The sequence below is a fragment of the Amia ocellicauda genome, chromosome 7 (assembly GCF_036373705.1).
Source record: "Amia ocellicauda isolate fAmiCal2 chromosome 7, fAmiCal2.hap1, whole genome shotgun sequence".
NCBI classification, from domain to species: Eukaryota; Metazoa; Chordata; class Actinopteri; order Amiiformes; family Amiidae; genus Amia; species Amia ocellicauda.
Genome location: NC_089856.1, coordinates 12,310,646 through 12,330,202, shown reverse-complemented (window position 1 = coordinate 12,330,202; position 19,557 = coordinate 12,310,646). Strand labels below are relative to the sequence as shown.

Genomic DNA, 19,557 nt, shown 5'->3' with positions numbered 1-19,557 from the left:
CAGCACCAGGGTAGTGAGCCACTGGTCTAGTTGGTAATTCTGATTTTAAACCTTTGTGTGCCAGATCGAGAAGAGGCTGGGGGCAGCAGGGAAGTCTGGCCTGCTGATCCGGATCCAGGATGTCCAAGGATGTCAGGGACAAGATTGTAGACCTACACAAGGCTGGAATGGGCTACAAGACCATCGCCAAGCAGCTTGGTGAGAAGGTGACAACAGTTGGTGCGATTATTCGCAAATGGAAGAAACACAAAATAACTGTCAGTCTCCCTCGGTCTGGGGCTCCATGCAAGATCTCACCTCGTGGAGTTTCAATGATCATGAGAACGGTGAGGAATCAGCCCAGAACTACACGGGAGGATCTTGTTAATGATCTCAAGGCAGCTGGGACCATAGTCACCAAGAAAACAATTGGTAACACACTACGCCGTGAAGGACTGAAATCCTGCAGCGCCCGCAAGGTCCCCCTGCTCAAGAAAGCACATGTACAGGCCCGTCTGAAGTTTGCCAATGAACATCTGAATGATTCAGAGGAGAACTGGGTGAAAGTGTTGTGGTCAGATGAGACCAAAATCGAGCTCTTTGGCATTAACTCAACTCACCGTGTTTGTAGGAGGAGGAATGACCCCAAGAACACCATCCCCACCGTCAAACATGGAGGTGGAAACATTATGCTTTGAGGGTGTTTTTCTGCTAAGGGGACAGGACAACTGCACCGCATCAAAGGGACGATGGACGGGGCCATGTACCTTCAAATCTTGGGTGAGAACCTCCCTCCCTCAGCCAGGGCATTGAAAATGGGCCGTGGATGGGTATTCCAGCATGACAATGAACCAAAACACACAGCCAAGGCAACAAAGGAGTGGCTCAAGAAGAAGCACATTAAGGTCCTGGAGAGGCCTAGCCAGTCTCCAGACCTTAATCCCATAGGAAATCTGTGGACGGAGCTGAATGTTCGAGTTGCCAAACATCAGTCTCGAAACCTTAATGACTTGGAGAGGATCTGCAAAGAGGAGTGGGACAAAATCCCTCCTGAGATGTGTGCAAACCTGGTGGCCAACTACAAGAAACGTCTGACCTCTGTTATTACCAACAAGGGTTTTTCCACCAAGTACTGAGTCGAAGGGGTCAAATACTTATTTCCCTCATTAACATGCAAATCAATTTATAACTTTTTTGAAATGCGTTTTTCTGAATTTTGTTGTTGTTATTCTGTCTCTCACTGTCTCACACCTACCATTAAAATTATAGACTGATCATTTCTTTGTCAGTGGGCAAACATACAAAATCAGCAGGGGATCAAATACTTTTTTCCCTCACTGTATTTCACTGATCTCTCCATCTTTTCCTTTTTCTCTCATTATCTCTCTCTCAGTGATCTGTCTCTTTCTCTCCTCCCACCCCCCCACCCAAATTAAATTATATTAAACTTATATGAACTTTAACACTGTGCTAAAACTGTATAGAGCATTTCCAACACTAAATCCAGTTCATTCAGAACAGTGTAAAGGGGAGCAGGACTGGCCAGCTTGTAAAATACAAAGTAAATGCAGACAAACTACAAACACTATCCAATAAGGATCCAAATACTTTACTATATGCTATTTAGAGACCTTTTGCAAATACATTGTCTCTCTCTCTGTCCCTCTGTCAGTGACCGCTCTTTGGGGCGGTCAGCTCCAGCCCCACGCTGTGGCCCAGGAGGATGCCTGGAAGAGGATCCTGGCGTTTCTAGATCATCACCTGAGGACAGACTAGCCTTATGTAGTATCCAGTGTGCTTATTGGCTAATCCAATACACTGTGTTGTGGGCTTGGACTGAGTTTGACTGGGAATTTTCAGTTTGAAATAAAGAAAGAAAGAAAGAAAGAAAGCCAAAACATGTATTGTTGTTTATTCCAATAGAAATGCTTCATTTATTTAATTAATTTAATTGCTCCTGATTGTGCCCAAAGCAAAGCGTAAGCTCAGAGGGGATTGTGCCTTTGCTGTGGCAGCTCCTAAACTGTGGAATGATTTGCCATTGTTTATTAAACAGTCCCCATCATTGTCTTTTTTAAAACATTTCTTAAAACCCACCTTTTTTCTTTGGCCTTTGACGATTGACATTGATATTTTGTTTATTTATTATGTTTATTTTGGTCTATTTTATGTGTATTTATATTTCTGTACAGCACTTTGGTCTACTTGGTTGTTTTACAGTGCTTTATAAATAAAGTTTGATTGATTGACTGATAATCTCAAGTGTAGCGTACATCAACAACAATAGTGTAGTGTAGTATGTGTGTGTATGTACAATTAATAGTTTACTATATGTTGCGGTAATAGTGTGTGTATGTGTGTGGCAATGTAGTGTGTGCATTGTAGCAGTAATAATGTAGTGCTCTTGCAATTTAGTTATTTAGGGGGCTGAATCCAGGAGATTTTTTTATAAATCTTTAAAATCAAAATCCTGCATTACACCAAGGAAACTGGTTCAGCTAAGTGTATAATTAGTTCCATTAAGTGACTAAGAAATGAGGTTGAAGTAGGGCCCTGTGTTTAATGCGACCTGCTTTCTAAAGCTGCACTTCACTGCTCTCAGTAGTAGTAGTCTCATGTAGTCTGCTTAATTAAACCACTTACTGATTAATAATCTTTGGATTCCTTTAATCCTCTGAATTAGTCATTAGTCAAGGTGCACATTGATTAAGCGGCAGGAGCAACTCAAGCTTATTTAAAGGGACATCGATCCCCTTAATTACTATCTTCAAATTTATTTGTTAGAATATCTACATCGATTTAAATGTTTCAGTTTACCAGTAAGAACACACAACTGATGATTGCTGGAACAATTAATATAAAAATACTGAAATCATAATGGCAATGCTGCAACATAAATATTACAAACATAATATAATAAGCAGCACATTAAGCGTCACTTAGCATGTTGGTATTACAATTAAGGCCATGGCAATGGTTAACCCTGCCTTTCACAGACTGATGTTGTTCTGTAAATACTTGGTCATAAGAAGAAACACTTCTTTCAGCTTCTACAGAATTGGTAACAGATCTCTTAGCATTTTGTGATACATTGGGAAATAATTATTCAGCTTTAATTCAAATACATTTTAAATAGTGCACATCTTTAAATATAAAAGCATTTACAATGTGTTTTACTGGTTGACTGAATGTAGAGATACAAGTGGGCATTGCTGTCCCTAAGCAAAGTATACAATTGAAAGCAGAAACATTTTCCAAAGTACTTCATCAGCCATTCGAATAATAATATGGTTCACACTGTGTAATGTCTTCTTTATTTATTGGTATTAGTATACAACAAACTTACACAACTGAACATATCTAAACTGTCAATGTTACCATGCCATATTAATATCATTCTGTCAAGTACAATCACTCTCTTGCAGCTCTGACATCAAAATGTTCTCATTTCAATTAAAGGGAAATATGTTGATAATAAAAAAAAACATTGAAAAGGACATGAAAACCAGATCATGATAAACCAGGTTGCCGCAGGTTTTTGCTGGTGTAGTGATATTATCATCTGTGCTGTAAAGCGCTCAGATCACATGACAAGTTCTGTCCACAGCGGCTACAAGCGGGTGGGCGTGGTGTTATTTTCCTTTTTACAAAACCCCGGAAGTGGAGTGTAAATGCTGAACTGTGTTACTAAGCCACTCAAACCGGACGGGGAGTGTGGTTTTTAACGGATTTAATTATATATACATATATATATATATATATATATATATATTGTAATATATAGTACATGAATACAAGACCAGCTTTAGAGAAACCAAAATATGTGACAGTGAAGTTATTTACAGTATTTGTAGTAAACATTTGTCAACCCAACTGGCTGGAACATAAATATGCATTAAATGTGTACCAAGTTGGTGTATAATAAATGCATGTCTTACACAAGCCCTTTTCCGATTCTAAAGCTAAACTATCAGTCCGAAAATATCACGCAAGTCCTTTGGAGGTTTAAGATGAAATCCATCTAGAGACAAGAATACAAAAGCAAAGGTAAGTTTATTTAAACCAACAATGGATATTACGTTTCAAAGAAAAAACAAAAGATTTATTATAGTCGTGTGTTCAACGCGTGCATACAAAACACATGTTGATCTGTATTTATTTCAGTTCGTTAATGACGCACCGGCTTCCGTAATCCGTTATGGTCGATTAATGTTAAACACGAGTGTCACCATCATGTCATACAACGTGGCAGGTTCCCAGGAAGGCGACAGTGTCGTACGCAATACATCGGTAGAAAAGATCAACAGGAAAGACACTTTTTAAAACTGGTGTGTTGGTTGATGGTGATGAACCAGCCGGGATTCGCCTCTGAACAGCAGGATTCCCGCACACAGGTGGGACAGGTCCATGCGTCCCCCGGTGTAATGCCTGCAAACGGGCTACTGGCTTCAGGTTTACTGCCCTTCGTTGTGCTTGCTTGGATTGTCATGTTTGCATATCCCTGCGGAGATAATTATACGCACTTAAAATTAAATGCACTTTTTGTATTTAAAGCGATTTAAAGGGCTTAACAGTAAGGATAAGCAGTTTTGTTTTGTGTTCATCTGGATATTTAATTTAATTTGTAAACTGCCTAATTGTCTCATCTTACTTTGTTTCCCGAGGGATACGAGTCCTTGTTTTTAAAACTGCCTCCATGTCATCTTTCTTGGTATATTGCAGGTCTGTTTCTGATCTTGTAAACCAGAGAGAGACACCAGGGGGCCTCCAGAGCTGGGGAAAGACGCTGAGCCGGGCAGCATGCTGGTGACTGCCTATCTGGCACTTGTGGTGCTGCTGGCACTATGCCTGGGGCTGGAGCTGAGTGCGTGCCGCGCACAGCGCCGCCAGTCCGCCCCCGCCGCCTCCGCCAACCCCGCCTTCCGCTGCTTCCAGACGCTGTTCCTGCGTGGCTACCTCCTGGCGCTGTGGGCCGACTGGCTGCAGGGGCCCTACCTGTACAAGCTGTACCGCCACTACAACTTCCTGGAGTCGCAGATTGCCATCCTGTATGTGTTCGGCCTGGCCTCCTGCGTGCTGCTGGCACCCCTGGCGGGCTGGCTCCCCCTGGCCCTGGGCCGCCGCCGCACCTGCCTGCTGTTCTGCGTGGCATACACTGCCTGCTGCCTGACCAAGCTGTCGCGCGATTACTTTGTGCTGATCCTGGGCCGCGTGCTGGGGGGGCTGTCCACCTCCCTGCTGGCCACTGCCTTCGAGGCCTGGTACGTAGAGCGCCATGTGGAGGCCCATGACTTCCCTGTGGAGTGGATCCCAGCTACCTTCGCCCGCGCTGCCACCTGGAACCACGGCCTGGCGGTGGGTGCTGGCTTGACGGCCAACCTGCTGGCGGAGTGGCTGGGGCTGGGCCCGGTTGCGCCTTTCATGGCGGCCGTGCCCTGTCTGGGCCTGTGTAGCTGGGTGGTGCTGCGTGACTGGGGGCGGGAGGAAGAGGAGGAGGGGGAGGAAGGGATGGCGATGATGATGAAGAAGAAGAAGGGGGCTCAGGGCAGCTCTGTTTCCTCCTCTTCCACCACTGCCGCTCCGCTCTCGGCTCCCATGAGAGCGCGCTTCTCCCGCAGCTGCCTGGAGGGCCTGCGCTGCCTGCTGTCAGATCGGCGGGTGCTGCTGCTGGGGGGCCTGCAGGCGGCCTTTGAGAGCGTGCTGTACATCTTCGTGTTCCTGTGGACACCTGTGCTGGACCCCCACGGCCCCCCGCTGGGCATAGTCTTCTCCTGCCTGATGGCTGCCAGTATGGCCGGCTCCTCACTGTACCGCCTGGCTTCCTCCAGCCGCTACCGCCTGCAGCCCGTGCACCTGCTCTGCCTGGCCGCCCTGCTGGCCTTTTTCGCCCTGTTCATGCTGGTGTTCTCCACCGCCCCCGGCCAGCCCCGGCCCCACGAGTCCTTCCTGGCCTTCCTGCTGCTGGAGCTGGCCTGCGGGCTGTACTTCCCAGCCGTAAGCTTCCTGCAGAGTCGCGTGATTCCCCAGGAGCGCCGGGCCGGGGTGCTGGCCTGGTTCCGCTTGCCCCTCCACCTGCTGGCCTGCCTGGGGCTGCTGGCTCTGCACGGCGAGGTGTCCGCCCCTGGGGGCGAGGGTGAGGGTGGGGGCGGCACGCGCCACATGTTCACCGGCTGTGCAGGTATGATGCTCGCCGCCCTGCTGGCTGGGGTCAGCCTGTTCACCCTGGGTCGACACGACCCCCAGCTCAGACTGGAGGTGTCGGGGGGCCCGGAGAGCGGGGAGGAGGGCAGGGGAGAGGGTGAGCACTGAGAGAGACTTGATTAAAGCAGAAGTGTGGTTGAAGCTGAGGGGCATCACCAGAGGAGCTGACACAAGGACAGAAATAGGAGAACTTGTCAAAAGTACACTTCAGGTACCACAGTACCTTTTCTCACCAGCAGTGGGCAGGTAAAGAATGTATGTAAATACAAATGTCCACCACGGTCTTCAGGCATGAACCGGTGTGCGCTGGAATTTTCGGAACATCACACACGAGAGAAATAAACGAATCAATAAATTTAATCTCAACTTGTGTAAAATTAAATATGTTGCTGACAGGTTTGTGTTTCAAGTTTATACTGAGGGGTGGGGGCAGGCAGACACACAATGTGTTCTATTAAATAGGTGTGACCTAGGCTTGACAAGGCTGGGAAATGCTGTCTTGGTGGACAATATAAGCTTTGTGTGAAGCTCCTCTGCAGGTTTTTTGTGCATATGTATATTACCACACAAACATGTAAATAAAAAACATGAAACCATAAGAATTATTTGAATGGAATTTGAAATGGGGAGAAGCATGCTGCTCTGGATGTCTCTCTGGCCCCTCATGAGCTCCAGCCACAGTTTCACTGAAAAGGACGCTGACAGGAAACCCTGCCGTGATTACAGCTCTCCCCGAATCAGACATCTTGAGGGGATTCACCCAACCTCAACGGCTCTGGCTGATCCCCGGCTGGCACATGGAGTCCCAGACAACAAGCGTCCATGTTCGGCAGGGTAGGAAAGAAAGGAAACCCAACTCTTATCCGGAAGCCACCAACCAGCATGTTTTCATACAAAGAAGGAGAATGTTTGAAGAGCAACATCTTCATTTTAAGACTTTTTAAGACTTTGTAAAGCGAGAGGGCACCGCAGGGCAGAACTGAAGTCAGCGCTGTCTTTGACCTTCATATTGCATTGTTCCCTTCCCTTCACTTGCATTGTTGCAAGCATGCTCGCCATCTGTCTATTTTACATTAAAACCTTAAGATGAGCACTGTTGTACTGTGTGCTATGTTTGGGAGTCAGGGGAAGAGGGAGTGAGAGGTCGGGTGAACCATTCTGCGCTGGCTGAGATCACCGCCCACATTTCACAGCATGGGCGTTTATACCACACGGGGGTGCCAACAACCCACGACTGCGTCTCTAGTGCCCTGCTTCCAGGTGTTAAGATAACTAATTATTATTATTATTATTATTTTTATTTTTATTTTTTATTTTTTATTTCTTGGCAGAAATACGACCTCTTCTAGGTCCAGAATCCATTATTGTGCAAGGTGTACCATCCTTTACCAGATTTTTATTTCATTTTTTCTCTTTTAATTTTACAATGGAGAAGCTGTGATTTAAGTAAGGCACACTGACACCAGGGCTCTAACAGCTAAGTGCAATAGTAGCAGAGTGTGTTACACAAGCTAGGTGCTGGAAAACAGGAGGGATCATGGACAGACTGCATAAGAGGCTCAGTGCATGTCTTTAAATCCAGGGATTAAAGCCCCACTTTAACCCCTTTACCAGTTTGTTACAAAACCTGTGCTCACTGGCGCACATGCGACAAAAGACTGTTACAACATTTCAAGGCTTCCCTGTGATTGGTTTGTGTTTGTTTTAGTTCCCTCTCCTTTGTGTTTTTGCACAACTGTTGCATCCCAGAGACTGTGTCCCACACAGGCCATTGCTCCCCTGCCTAAGAGGGCCGGTCATAGCAGTGCCTGGGGCTTGTGGAATCTTGGTGGACATGTTAAGCTGACCAGATGCAAAATTTGCACAATGGCTGGTTAATTAGCATTGCCATGAGGATGAAGATTGTTAGGAGGAAGAGGAGGATTTTAGTTTTATTACAGTGAGTGTCCTGGTGTGCTTGTTCAGTGCTTTGCCTGGCCCAGTCTCCTAACTCTGTTCTCTGCTGTCTCTAGCCATTCTCATTTTTTGACCCCCTCCCGATCTCGTCAGTTCTTGACTCCTGGCCTACTGAGTGGAATCAATTAACCTGCTGCCCACTACTCACTCTCTCTCTCTCTCCTTTTTGTCTCTTTCACTGGGTTTCAGCTGTTTCTAGTGCCGTCCAGCACACTCCCGCTGTTTCTGTCAGCCTCTCTCTCTCTACAGGGCAGATTGCTCTCTTCACAGATCTCTGCAGATTATTCTCTCTCTCACAGGCAGAAATGTGAATTGTGTGTGAAGTGTCTGTCACCCAAAGAAATAGGGGGAAAAATAAATAATCAGAGTGTGAGAGAGAGAGAGCAAGCTCTGGAAGAAAAAAAATTCCCACCCCCCTCCCCTCCCCTTCCCTCATGCTAGCTGCAGAGCGATGAATCTAGATCTCTCTGGGTATTGGTTGCATCACTAGTCACACATGGATACAAGCACATTGCCCTAACAACAACTCCCCCCCCAGTGCTGGCTGGAATGGTACATCTCAGGCTTCCATCAATGCAGTTGCTCTACCTGGATGTTGCTAGAATGTCCTTTTTAGCACAAGGGAGGGGGGAGTGAGAGAGAGAGAGGGAACTGCACTGGCGCTGGATTAGCCTACTATTGCGGTATTAAGGGTCTTTTTTTTGTTTTTTTGCAAACCAGTTACAGAAGCAAGTCAGGGATTCGCAGACTCTCTGTTTCTCTCTGTATCGGTCTCATCTGTCCATCTTTCTCAGCCTCTGGTCTGTTTTGCAGTATTTGGTCAGAGACAGCAGGCAACTGAAGCAGGGAAGAATAAGCAGCTTTATTCAGTCTCCAGAGATAAACAACCGCAGCAACAACAGGAGGGAGACGCTGCCACTATGACTCAGGGGAAGGTAGGACTCTTGAACATACGCAGATGTGACAGTGCTGGCTAGGGACGCAGTCTCAGTCTGAAGTTGGGTGGCTTTCGGGTGTTGGAGATCGGTCGATGGCACCGCCCTCTGGCTCTGCAGGGTGGAGGTGGAGGTGAAGGGGAGCGGGGTCATCACGGCTGCAGTAGAGGAGCTGGCCTTTACTTGGACCTCTGCCTCATCTTTCACCTCTTGTGCTTCAGCCTGCGCATTTGCTTCTTTCTCCACTTTGCTCTCATCTTGTAGAGATGTGTCTGTCAAAAATGGCAACAGAACAGTAGCTGGATAGCTTTTACACAGGGCTGCAGAGTTTTTTTATTTAAATGGGTGGTTTTGTCCGATAGTTTTTATAGTTTTTTTTTTTTTATTGTTTTTTCTCATGATTTTTTTGTTTGTTGTGTTTCTGAGAAATAAAGCATGATGTGATGGAGGGATATATCATGTTTATTATTATGTAACTTGCCTGCCCCCCCCACTCTCTCACACTCACTTGCTCCCTCCATCCATCTGCTAAAAGAGGTGTCTTGGCAGGAAGAGGTGGCAAAACTGTGTAGCTGTGTTTTTAATATATTTTTCTCTCAAATCGCTCTCTGTCTTCTGGTGCATTTCGTAGGGCAGTGCAGATGGAGAGGGGGAGAAATACAGGAATTATTTAATTCCCTTTTACCATCTCCTGAACTTTGAAACGTGCAGCAGTCACAATGAGATGGTCCCAGAGGCCCGAGTGACTCGTCTCGAGTTCCTGTGTGGCGTATACAGCGCCGTGTTCGTGCTCAGGGGAAGAGTCTGCATTGGCCAGAGCTGCAAAATTGCCCCCCTTCCCCATCTGAGCTGAGACGCAGTCTGGGGCTCAGTCTGCCTCCCTCCTGAAAATCCCTGATACTATCTTTCCAGTTCTCCCCTGTTCTGCACCAGAGGCTGATCTTCAAGATTTAGGCCGATGTCAGCTGAATGTTGGTGGCGACGGGGCTTTGCAACCGGGAACTGCGTCTCTGTACTCCCACATTGGGAGAGTTTTGCGTCCTACGAAGGAAAGACATTTGGGGATAGTGGGGTGTGAATGCGTGGCCATGGATTATATTAATAAGGAGACATAGCTGAGCAATAACAGTATGGGATGGAAGAGATAAGGTATTGAGGTACTAGAGGGAAAGAATGTGACCTATCAGGGGGACAATGGCGCACACAGCGGACACAAGACAGTGGAGTATAGAGACCACAGTGCTGGACGGTGGTGAGGAAGCAGATTCAGGGCCAAACCAATCAACTCAAATGGAGAGAGAGCTGGGTCACTTGGCCAGGGCACTCCAGCAGTGTTCTGGAGATCTTGACTTGAGGCCCGAATTCTGCTGGCACCAATTCGAGCACAAGCCAGAGCAGCACAGTCTGGGGCGCTCTTGTGTGGCGGGGTCAGGATCACGTACTCTTCACTCACAGGAGGAAGAGCTTGGGCCTGCATGCTGAAAGCAACAATAATAATAGAAAGAAAAAAAAAAACACACCTTCATTAATCTGACTGGATCAGAGTCTCAGCAGACTGAGGCAAGGGTTTAACTTGAGGCAGGGAGTCTGTATGGGGGAGTTACGGGAACAGGGATGCCTGCTGAGCTCTGGGAAGCAGATATGTTTTGTGGTTTTGGGTAGAGTGTTTTCTGGAAAGTGTGATTCAGGAGGACCCCTGTTCAAGGTGACTGGTCCTCGGACCTGGGGAACCGCTGCCAGGCCGTATTGGTTAACGGATCAAGCAGTGGGAAAGAAATTGAAGTAACTCTTGAGTTGGGGGAGCAGTGCAACCTGTCTCACACCCATCAGGGGGGCTTTAATATACGATCTTATATACGACCAATCTGACACTCCACGCAGTGCAATGCTAAGGGAGCCAGGCCTGGTGACATTTTCCCCAGATTGACACTAAGATGCCCAGTCATGGCAAACCCCAGCTACAGGCTGGGAGGAGCCAGTACAATTAGCAACAAAAGGGGAATCTGCTTGTGCTGGGCTGAGAGGATGAGGGACAAGGGACGCAATGACGAAGGGACCAACGCTGCTGTGGAGAGGGAGAGGTGGTGGAGTCAGGACGCTGTTGCCTGGGATTGGGTTCGGACTTTGAATTGATTCATTTTGGGTATTCTTTGTGTTCTTCAAAAAAATAAACTATCCTTAAAAAAATAAAATGCAGATGAGATGGGAGGGCCAGTGTCTTTGAGTCCCCTGTCACCTCCTCACCACACACAGACACACACACACACATTTCTTGCTGTGTAAACTGAGGAAACTGAAAAGCGAGGAGAGGCGATTAAAGGTGGGCGGAGCGCAGAGAGGACAGACGGGGGAGTGTGGAGGAGAGCTGTTTCTCATGGCCTACTCCTGTCTATCAGAAACCTCCTCTCACCGTGCCGCTCTCTCGTGCTCGTTTCAGATCTCGGTGACAAACAAGACGGCTAATGGGCCAGAGGGAGGGGGAGCTATGACCACAGCCCCGCCCAGCTATGAGGAAGCCACAGCGCCAGACAACAAGACTAGCGCGGGACCCCCGCCTCCCCCCAGCGTCCCCCTGCACCCCAGCTGGGCCTACGTGGATCCCAGTGAGTCACACAACACAACCCCTCTTCTCTTTCTCACTTTCTCTCCCTCCCTCCCTGGCCACTTCACCAAATGCTTGTTGCTTCACCTGCCCTCCCCCTCTTGTTCCTTTTGCTCCCTCTCTCTGTAGATCCTTTGCTTCACTATTTCAATAAATCAGTCTCCCTCTTTCTCTCTTTCAACCCTTCAATCTCTTCCTCTGCCTCTCCCATTCTCTCTCTTCCCCCTCTCTCTCACACTCTATACCTCTCCCCCAGACACCAGCCCGAGCTACAGCAACGGCGGTTACGCTGGCGACGGAGAGATGCTGACAGAATTCAGCTGGGACGACAAAAACATCCGCCGGGTCTTCATCAGGAAGGTACAGGAGACACGGGAGTCCTGCCTGCTGCCTGTCCCCCCGTCCTTTTTCCCCCATCCCTCTGGGAGTGTCTGTTCAGCCTCTCCCTGCTGCTCTGTAGCCTGTGAACTGGGATAAGTTTGAACTGGGGGGAGCTTCGGCTAGAGCTCTCTCTGGTGGCGAGAGGCAGTGACACACCTAACAAAACAGTTGGGGGAGAACAGACAAATCACGGATTGTAAACTTCTCCCTGTGTGCGTGTGTATAAGCAAACACCTTACACACCCCCCTGTGAAGTCATGATGTGTTGCCTGATGTGTGATACCTGTGCTGGTCTCCCTACAGGTCTACGTCATCCTGATGATCCAGCTGGCTGTCACCGTGGCCATTGTCGCCCTCTTCACCTTCTGGTGCGTGTCCTGAGTGTAAAGGGGGCGTGGTCTGTCCTGCACGTCTGTGCGCAGTGTGTTTTTTGTATGTATTGTGCAGTTTATAGTGTTTATGTAGTGCTTGACATTTCCTGAGTGTGGCACAACAACTGATGGTCTGTGTCTGCATGTGCGTCTCTATCTGTGTGTGTCTGCGTCTCTGTGTGCATGTGTTTGTCTCTGTGTGCGTGTGTGTCTGTGTGCGTGTGTCTGTCTGCGTGTGTGTCTCTATCTGTGTGCGTCTGTGTCTGTGTCTGTGTGCGTCTGTGTCTGTGTTTGTGTGCGTGTGTGTGAGTTTGTGTACTGTGTACTGTGTATTGTAGATCAAGAGTCTCCAGCCCAGGTCCTGGACATACCCAGGGGCTGTCTCATTTTCCTCCATAACCACTATATTGTAAGTAATATCTCCTGTCTCTCCCACAGTGATCCAATCAAAGTCTACATTCAGGGCAACCCTGGCTGGTACTGGGCTTCCTAGTAAGTAACAGAGAAATAAATAAATAAGTATATTATTATGATTATTTGTATTATTATTACTAATACTAACCTGTTCTGATTCTCAACAGTGCAGTGTTCTTCATCACCTACCTGACCCTATCCTGCTGCAGTGGACCAAGGTATTATTATCATTATTAATATATGATATACTGTATTGATGACTAACAAGCAGTAGTTCATTTGGGGGGTGTAATTCAGTGTACCCCCACCTTCTTAGCCCTCCATTAACTTGAGATTTGCTGGCTTGATCCTGTCGGCCAGATTTGACCAACTACCCCCGAACCCCCCGGCGCCACAGAGCTATTAAAATGTCAGACAACCAGGGGGGGATCTGGGACCGCTCTGTCTGTGCTCCTAGACAGCCCTTTTCCCTGGTCATCAGATTGCAGAATCTCGAGCACCATTAAATCAAAAGTTTTTGGATCAGAGAGGTGGCGGCGAGTGAGGAGGTAGTCTGCACGACTCTCACCCCGACCCTGTGTGTGCTCTGTTTCAGGAGGCAGTTTCCCTGGAACCTGATCCTGCTGGCTGTGTTTGTGAGTATCAGTTACTCCGTATCAAAAGCTCCTGGATAATTAATGATGCATCTTTCCCTTTCTCGTATTCATTTACAACTTTTTTTAATTTATGTAATATGAAGTAATATGAAAAGGCTTCGGCACAGACAGAAACCACTGGGCCTGACGTTTCTGCGTCCCTCTGCTGCCTCTTGCATATTTAACCAGCAGGAACGAATCCGAGAAGGCAGTGGGCAGGAGAGGGAGACCACAGCAGGGACAGTGTGTCCTGACTCCCACCCAGTCCAAAATAGTCCAGTGCAAGTCCTTGAGCTCCTCTGGGCATTCTTGCATTATACCACAGGAGAATTGGACATCCAGCCTGGCCCTTGTACAGCCCTAGTTCAGCAGGTCTGATCGGTGACCATCGAATCGATTATACAAAGATCGGAGACCATTTATTGTGATACCTTAAGAAGGTGGGCTTGACCAGACTTCCCTTCCCTGACAAAAAAGCTTGATTTATTTAGTTGGTTATTAACTAACATGTGCTCCCCTTCTTCAGCAATTCATGGGGGCTATATTGAGCTAACTGGACTGGGGATCTCCAGGACTATGGGCTGGAGACCACTGAGCTCAATTGGACCATCTCCCATTTATTTAGTGTTTTACAGATTATTAATGATCAGGGGTATTTCTGTGTGTGTGTGTGTGTGTGTGTGTGTGTGTGTGTGAGTGATATTGTTTCCATTTTGCATTTATTTTATTTGATAACTTTTTACGGGCCAGTAGCCAGGTATCGACAAATCCAACTGACTAACCCCTCTCATCTCCCGTTCCAGACCCTCTCCCTCTCTTACATGACAGGGATGCTGTCCAGGTATAGTGCTGTCTGTCTGTCTGTCCATCTTTATTCTCACTGTCCTGTCCTGTTTTATTTTATTTCATTTTTTCCATTGGCATGTGCTGTCATTGCCTCAGACTGTCAGCATGGCCAACATGATGGCTTTTGTGTCCAGGTACTGTTGCCTACCTGTGTGTCTGTCTGTCTGCCTGCCCATGTGCCGTACCATCCTGTGCTGTAATACATGTCAGTATGAGAAAGCTATAACTATTGCTTTTCCCCCATTTCACTCATGGCTTTTCATCCACACTAGTCTCTGCCTAACGACTTCAAATTTTGTGCAGGACACCAACATTATAAACATAAATATATATTGCTTTTAGTGAGAATCCTGTGCTAATTGTATGTATAGATAGATAGATAGACATATCATCATCATCAGCCTGTATTGGTCCACTGCATGATGATGGCCTCCCCAAGATGTTTCCACTTCCTTCGATCAATACCTTTTCCATGGTTATTTCTTGTCATGTGTAGCTTTTCCAAACTTCTGTGGCACATCAGTTCTTAACACAGATGAACAGATACTCAAATGGACCGATATTTATTTTTGTTGCGTTTTAGCATATTTTTACATAGGCCCTCCTGTGCACATGTATATCAGATCCCCTCTCTCTTGTCTTCTCCCACTCTCTCTCTCCTTTGCCCTCTATCCTTTCTTTTCTGCCTCGTAGCTACTACAATACCAAGTCTGTGCTGCTGTGTCTGGGGATCACGGCCCTGGTCTGCCTGTCCATCACGATCTTCAGCTTCCAGACCAAGGTGAGAGAGAAGGCAGTGTCCCCATGCTTCGCATTGTGTGTGTGCACTGTATCTCTCTCTCTATGTGGGTCTGTGTGTCAGTGTTACAATGTGACCTCTCAGTGACTGACTCACTCTATGTGGGTCAGTGTTAGTATGATTTATCCATGACTGACTCTCTCTTTCTCTCTCTCTCTCTCTCTCTCTCTCTCTCTCTCTCTCTCTCTCAGTTTGACTTCACCTCCTGCCAGGGTGTGCTGTTTGCACTGGTGATGGTGATGTTCTTCAGTGGTATTATCCTGGCAGTGGTCCTGCCATTCGGATATGTAAGTCCTCTAGCTCCCAGCCCTTTTTGAAACTCATACTCTTTTCATGTCACCTTAACCACACTGCCACAGTTACCACAGTCCCTAACTTTCCACTCAACCCAAGTGCAACCTCAAACAACATTATCCCAGAAACACACCTGTGAACATCCCTTTAACCTTCAACCTTTGCACTCACCCCTTAAGAACTGTGTCCCAAACCAGTCCCACACTCCTGCCCCTACCCACGAACCCTGCGGATGAATTCTACTACTAGTACCCCTTAACCCGGAATAGGCTACCCACAGTTCCCTGCCCCTAACCCAGTCCCACCCCTTTCTTCACCTGCCCCGGTCTTGACAGCTCAGTGACTCTGTTGTGTTGTTTGGGTCTGTGTTGCAGGTGCCCTGGTTGCAAGCACTCTACGCAGTTCTGGGGGCAATTCTTTTCACCATGGTAAGTGAACACCATTAAATTAAACATCTCTGCCTTCTTCCTTTCCCCTGCACAGGTAAACAACTCCCCCTCTTTCCTGCCTCATCCCCACTTCTCTCACACCTCCCCGCACACCCATGATCTGTGAATAACGTCTCTCTCGTTCTTTCTCTCTTTCAGTTCTTGGCGTTTGACACCCAGTTGCTGATGGGGAACCGGCGCTATGCTATGAGTCCAGAGGAATACATCTTCGGAGCTCTCAACATCTACCTGGATATTATCTATATCTTCTCCTTCTTCCTCCAGATATTTGGTTCCCAGAGAGAATAACGCCCCTCCCCCCCAAGTACTTATCCTCATCGCCCAGTGACTCCCCCCATTTCAAACAAAAAACGTCTCAACCTGCATCCACTAAGCTTCCAACTGGCATAGATGTAGTGTTGCACTGGTGTAGTCTTTTCATTTCTTTATTTTGTAAATCAGAAGCTTTAAAACTGGCAGGAGCTGTTTGTTCTCAGATCCTTTTATTCTTATTGTTGTACAGCTAGCTTGCATAAAATTAAACGTGTTTATTTTAGACATAGCTGTCATCTCTGTCACCCTCCCATCTGTTTGCTGAGCTGAAGGAATTGGGGAGTACAGAGTATTGCTTCCATTCCTGTCTCCTGTTTTGGGGATGTGCTCGGCTCAACTGCTTTTAATACACTCGCATGTTCTGGGACCGCAATCTACTTAGCCACTATGCACCGGTTAAAAAAGGAAACCAAAAAAATATATACATCGGAAATTAGTTTGGAAAAGTAAAATATTTTTCTATCACCTTTTACGATGAGGAAAGCAATGTTCTAGAGTGTAGGGAGGTTACCTCGGGTCTTCCATTCCATCCTTGTGTCACTTTCTATCCCAGCTGATCTCCAATGATTGGATTTGTCTTCGGACGTAGGTCAGTTAAGAAGTGGAGGCTCGGTTTCACTAGCTGATCAGAGGGGTTATGACAGGACCCCTGCACTGCTGATTTTTGTTCCAATAGAGCTCTAAATTACTTAATTGAACTGTATACTGCATTGTTCAATTAATGATTCAAATAAGCAATTAAGATCTGTAGCACAAAAACCAACAGAGATTATGGGATAGGAGCTGCTGTTTGTGCTGTTTGGAATGGGGATGGAAGTGCAAGAACCCTCCATACTGACTCGGCGGGCTGCGTTGCTACAGAAGGAGTTCTCCAGACCTGCCCTCCACACTGGCCTGCATGCTTAACCCTTTGTGTGCATGCTTGCTAGTGCTTCAGTACTGTGTCCAGACTGTATAGCACCTTTCGCTTCTTGCCCACCACATTGCTGCATTGTAACGCAGACCATGCAACCACCGCTGTCCTTGCTCTGAATGTTAAGGAGGCAGCAGTACTACTTCTAAGACTACTACTAATAATAGTAGTATACTGGGGGACGATAGGTTTAAAAAAATATCTTCCTGAAGGTAGTTAGCGTGCAATGTGCAGTTTGTCTGCAGAGTGAAGTGTCAATCTGTACATCGAAGCTCCTGCAGCTCGGCCCAACCTTCTTTCCCGAGTTTAGCTGTACAGAATTTTGTAAAACTTGTATGTGTGCCTGTTTTCTTCATTTATGCATTGAGTGATTTATTTGAACATTAAATTTTGCTTCTGATAGAAATATAGGGTTCGAAACCCTTTGTGAGCCATTTCTCCTTAGGAGTCATGTCAAGTAGACTTAGCAGCTGTCTCTCGTTGTTGCCTCTGTAGTGTCATTCTTGTGTGTTGCCCCGGGGAGATGTGGGACGCCAAAGAGAGGAGCACACTGCTAACATTTTCTTCTGCCTTCACTTGGTACCGAGAGATCAAAATGTGAGGCTGGAGTACTGGAGAGAGACTCACCGGTGGTTGACAAGATATTAATGGCGTAGTTGCAAAGCTGGAGCTCACAATAGTGCAAGTGCAAATGCAAGCTATGGAAATGTTTGCCAGTCTCGTTTCTTTAGGGTGTTTCTGGGTTGGGAGTTTGAGTTTTTTTGGAGCGAGTTATTCCACAGTAGTAGTCCTTTTCTTGATTTATTCCTAACTAACTGTATTGGTGGCCTTCAGGAATAATGACAAACGTCACAACAAGGAGAATGGCGGGTGTGTGGTTGTGGGAACTTCGGTGTTAAGGTGTATCCGGAAGAGGATTTATTTTTCCCCCCCCGACACTAACGAGGATGTGTACAGTATATAAATACCTACGGATAGATTCAAATCTGCACTTCGCGTTGATCCGATAGTTTTGTGTCGTGTAATTAGCCTGCTCCAAATCGCATCACCAGCCTGCTCTGTTGTGCACACATTGAAACATGACTATAATTGTTTTAATTGATTTATTTTTTTGAGAAATGAATGAATATATATATACATATATTGTATTTTCTCTACATTGCTAATAAATTATTCAATATGATCTTCATCCACCCTGTGCCTCCTGTCTTTCCTTGGTGGTCCTTTTCATTCTTGATTAAAAAAAAAGTGAAACAAAGCAAAATGAACAAACCAATCTATGTCCTTACTACTGTGAGTTCTTTAACAATTTTGGAACCATCATAAGCTTGAGCTGATGAATTTAATTAATTAATTAATCTGATTAATTTGGAACAACATTATTCACGGATATGTGTTTATGAATCTAAATGTATTAAATACATTCTCAGTTTATTTAACAGTGATTCAACTTCGGCAATGTACAGAGTAAGACTTGACTAAACGGAGTTAACACAGCATGTGTGTAAATATTGCCTCTTCAATGATTTTATTAAGAAATGTAATAGCTGCCTGTGTCCAAGACAACCTAGCTTTGACCATCACTAAACTACACTGTTGTACGTTTGCACAATACGATAAGGGTATAATGCATATTTGCACGTATCTCTCGACCAGATTATCATAGCGTGGAAATGTAGAATTGACACCCCCCTCTTACCAAGTGCATGCGATGCAAATATCAGGTGCGCTTTGTATGCTATATTGCCTGAACGAAAAAGAAAATGCAATAACTAACACAGAGGAGAGAGGGAGAATAAAGGCAGCTGCAACAACAAGAGGAAGAGCTCAATGGAAAAGAGCCGACCAAATTATATTCAATATACTGTATCGATACTTTGTACACTACGTAATGCACATTGCATGATTTCGATTTCCTTTCTTAAAATCACTATTTATTCTGCACACATACACCCCATTCCCATACCGTATTGGAACTGGCCACTTGTGCACGTTGAAAAATAAATACAGATTAAAAAATGAAATGCAGATAAGTAAGAACTTGCACATTTATTGGCTTCAAACGGTAACTGGTATACTACTTACTATATAGATTTGTTTTGTATCATCACCCCAGTTTACCACCACAACATCAGCAACAACCATGCTAATAATACTGAGAATAATACAAAATAATAAAAACAGACATTTACATTTATGACTAGACCTCGGTGACTTACCCGACTGTACAGAAAGTGGCCAAGTACACACACAGAACAAATATAATAATACAATAACGCATTTACGTCTTTATTACTGCTTGATAGAAGTGTTGATATCGGTGAGCTCTTCACTCTGCCCCGGCTGGCGTCTGAGACGGGCCCGGCCAATCCCCGAGCGGCACACTGGGCATCCCGCGTCTCCTCTCGGCCTGCTCGTCCAATGGAGGCCCCGGATGGTGGGGGGTGGGCCTCGGCCATGTTGTGGTTTG

At 46.2% G+C, this 19,557-nt stretch overlaps 2 protein-coding genes and 1 long non-coding RNA gene across 6 annotated transcripts; 2 read left to right on the top strand and 1 right to left on the bottom strand.

The window, feature by feature from the left end:
* The first annotated feature begins 3,376 nt into the window (after nt 1–3,376).
* slc61a1 (solute carrier family 61 member 1) lies at nt 3,377–7,271 on the top strand. Of its 3 annotated transcripts, none has more exons than XM_066708441.1 (2): nt 3,377–4,026; nt 4,702–7,271. In XM_066708441.1, exon 2 carries the CDS (start codon nt 4,780–4,782, stop codon nt 6,286–6,288), a length of 1,509 nt encoding a protein of 502 aa, XP_066564538.1. In that variant the 5' UTR covers nt 3,377–4,026; nt 4,702–4,779; the 3' UTR covers nt 6,289–7,271. The 3 variants fall into 3 exon arrangements, with proteins under 3 accessions (XP_066564538.1, XP_066564539.1, XP_066564540.1); XM_066708442.1 differs by lacking the exon at nt 3,377–4,026 and adding an exon at nt 4,050–4,373; XM_066708443.1 differs by lacking the exon at nt 3,377–4,026 and adding an exon at nt 4,050–4,431.
* Nucleotides 7,272–8,739: 1,468 nt separating this feature from the next.
* Nucleotides 8,740–18,280, top strand: LOC136752805 (protein lifeguard 2). Of its 2 annotated transcripts, none has more exons than XM_066708440.1 (12): nt 8,740–9,071; nt 11,509–11,674; nt 11,930–12,033; nt 12,358–12,422; nt 12,864–12,917; nt 13,007–13,057; nt 13,435–13,474; nt 14,417–14,454; nt 15,014–15,101; nt 15,311–15,406; nt 15,788–15,841; nt 16,001–18,280. In XM_066708440.1, the coding sequence occupies exons 1-12, from the start codon at nt 9,057–9,059 to the stop codon at nt 16,148–16,150; spliced, it is 921 nt and encodes a 306-aa protein (XP_066564537.1). In that variant the 5' UTR covers nt 8,740–9,056; the 3' UTR covers nt 16,151–18,280. The 2 variants fall into 2 exon arrangements, with proteins under 2 accessions (XP_066564537.1, XP_066564536.1); XM_066708439.1 differs by lacking the exon at nt 14,417–14,454 and adding an exon at nt 14,278–14,315 and having other exon boundaries at nt 8,742–9,071.
* LOC136752807 (uncharacterized) lies at nt 18,245–19,553 on the bottom strand. Its single transcript, XR_010817345.1, has 3 exons — nt 19,307–19,553; nt 18,787–18,834; nt 18,245–18,319 (listed from the first exon to the last, which is right to left on the bottom strand). It is a non-coding gene; the product is annotated as an uncharacterized LOC136752807 (long non-coding RNA).
* Nucleotides 19,554–19,557: the final 4 nt, after the last annotated feature.

What these genes read in the sequence shown, in the direction of transcription:
- slc61a1 (XM_066708441.1), top strand. Translation starts at nt 4,780, where the DNA reads ATGCTGGTGACTGCCTATCTGGCACTTGTGGTGCTGCTGGCACTATGC.
- LOC136752805 (XM_066708440.1), top strand. An exon ending in GCCGGGTCTTCATCAGGAAG is followed by an intron (nt 12,034 to 12,357) that starts GTACAGGAGACA and finishes GTCTCCCTACAG; the next exon opens with GTCTACGTCATCCTGATGAT. An exon ending in TCCTGCTGCAGTGGACCAAG is followed by an intron (nt 13,058 to 13,434) that starts GTATTATTATCA and finishes GCTCTGTTTCAG; the next exon opens with GAGGCAGTTTCCCTGGAACC.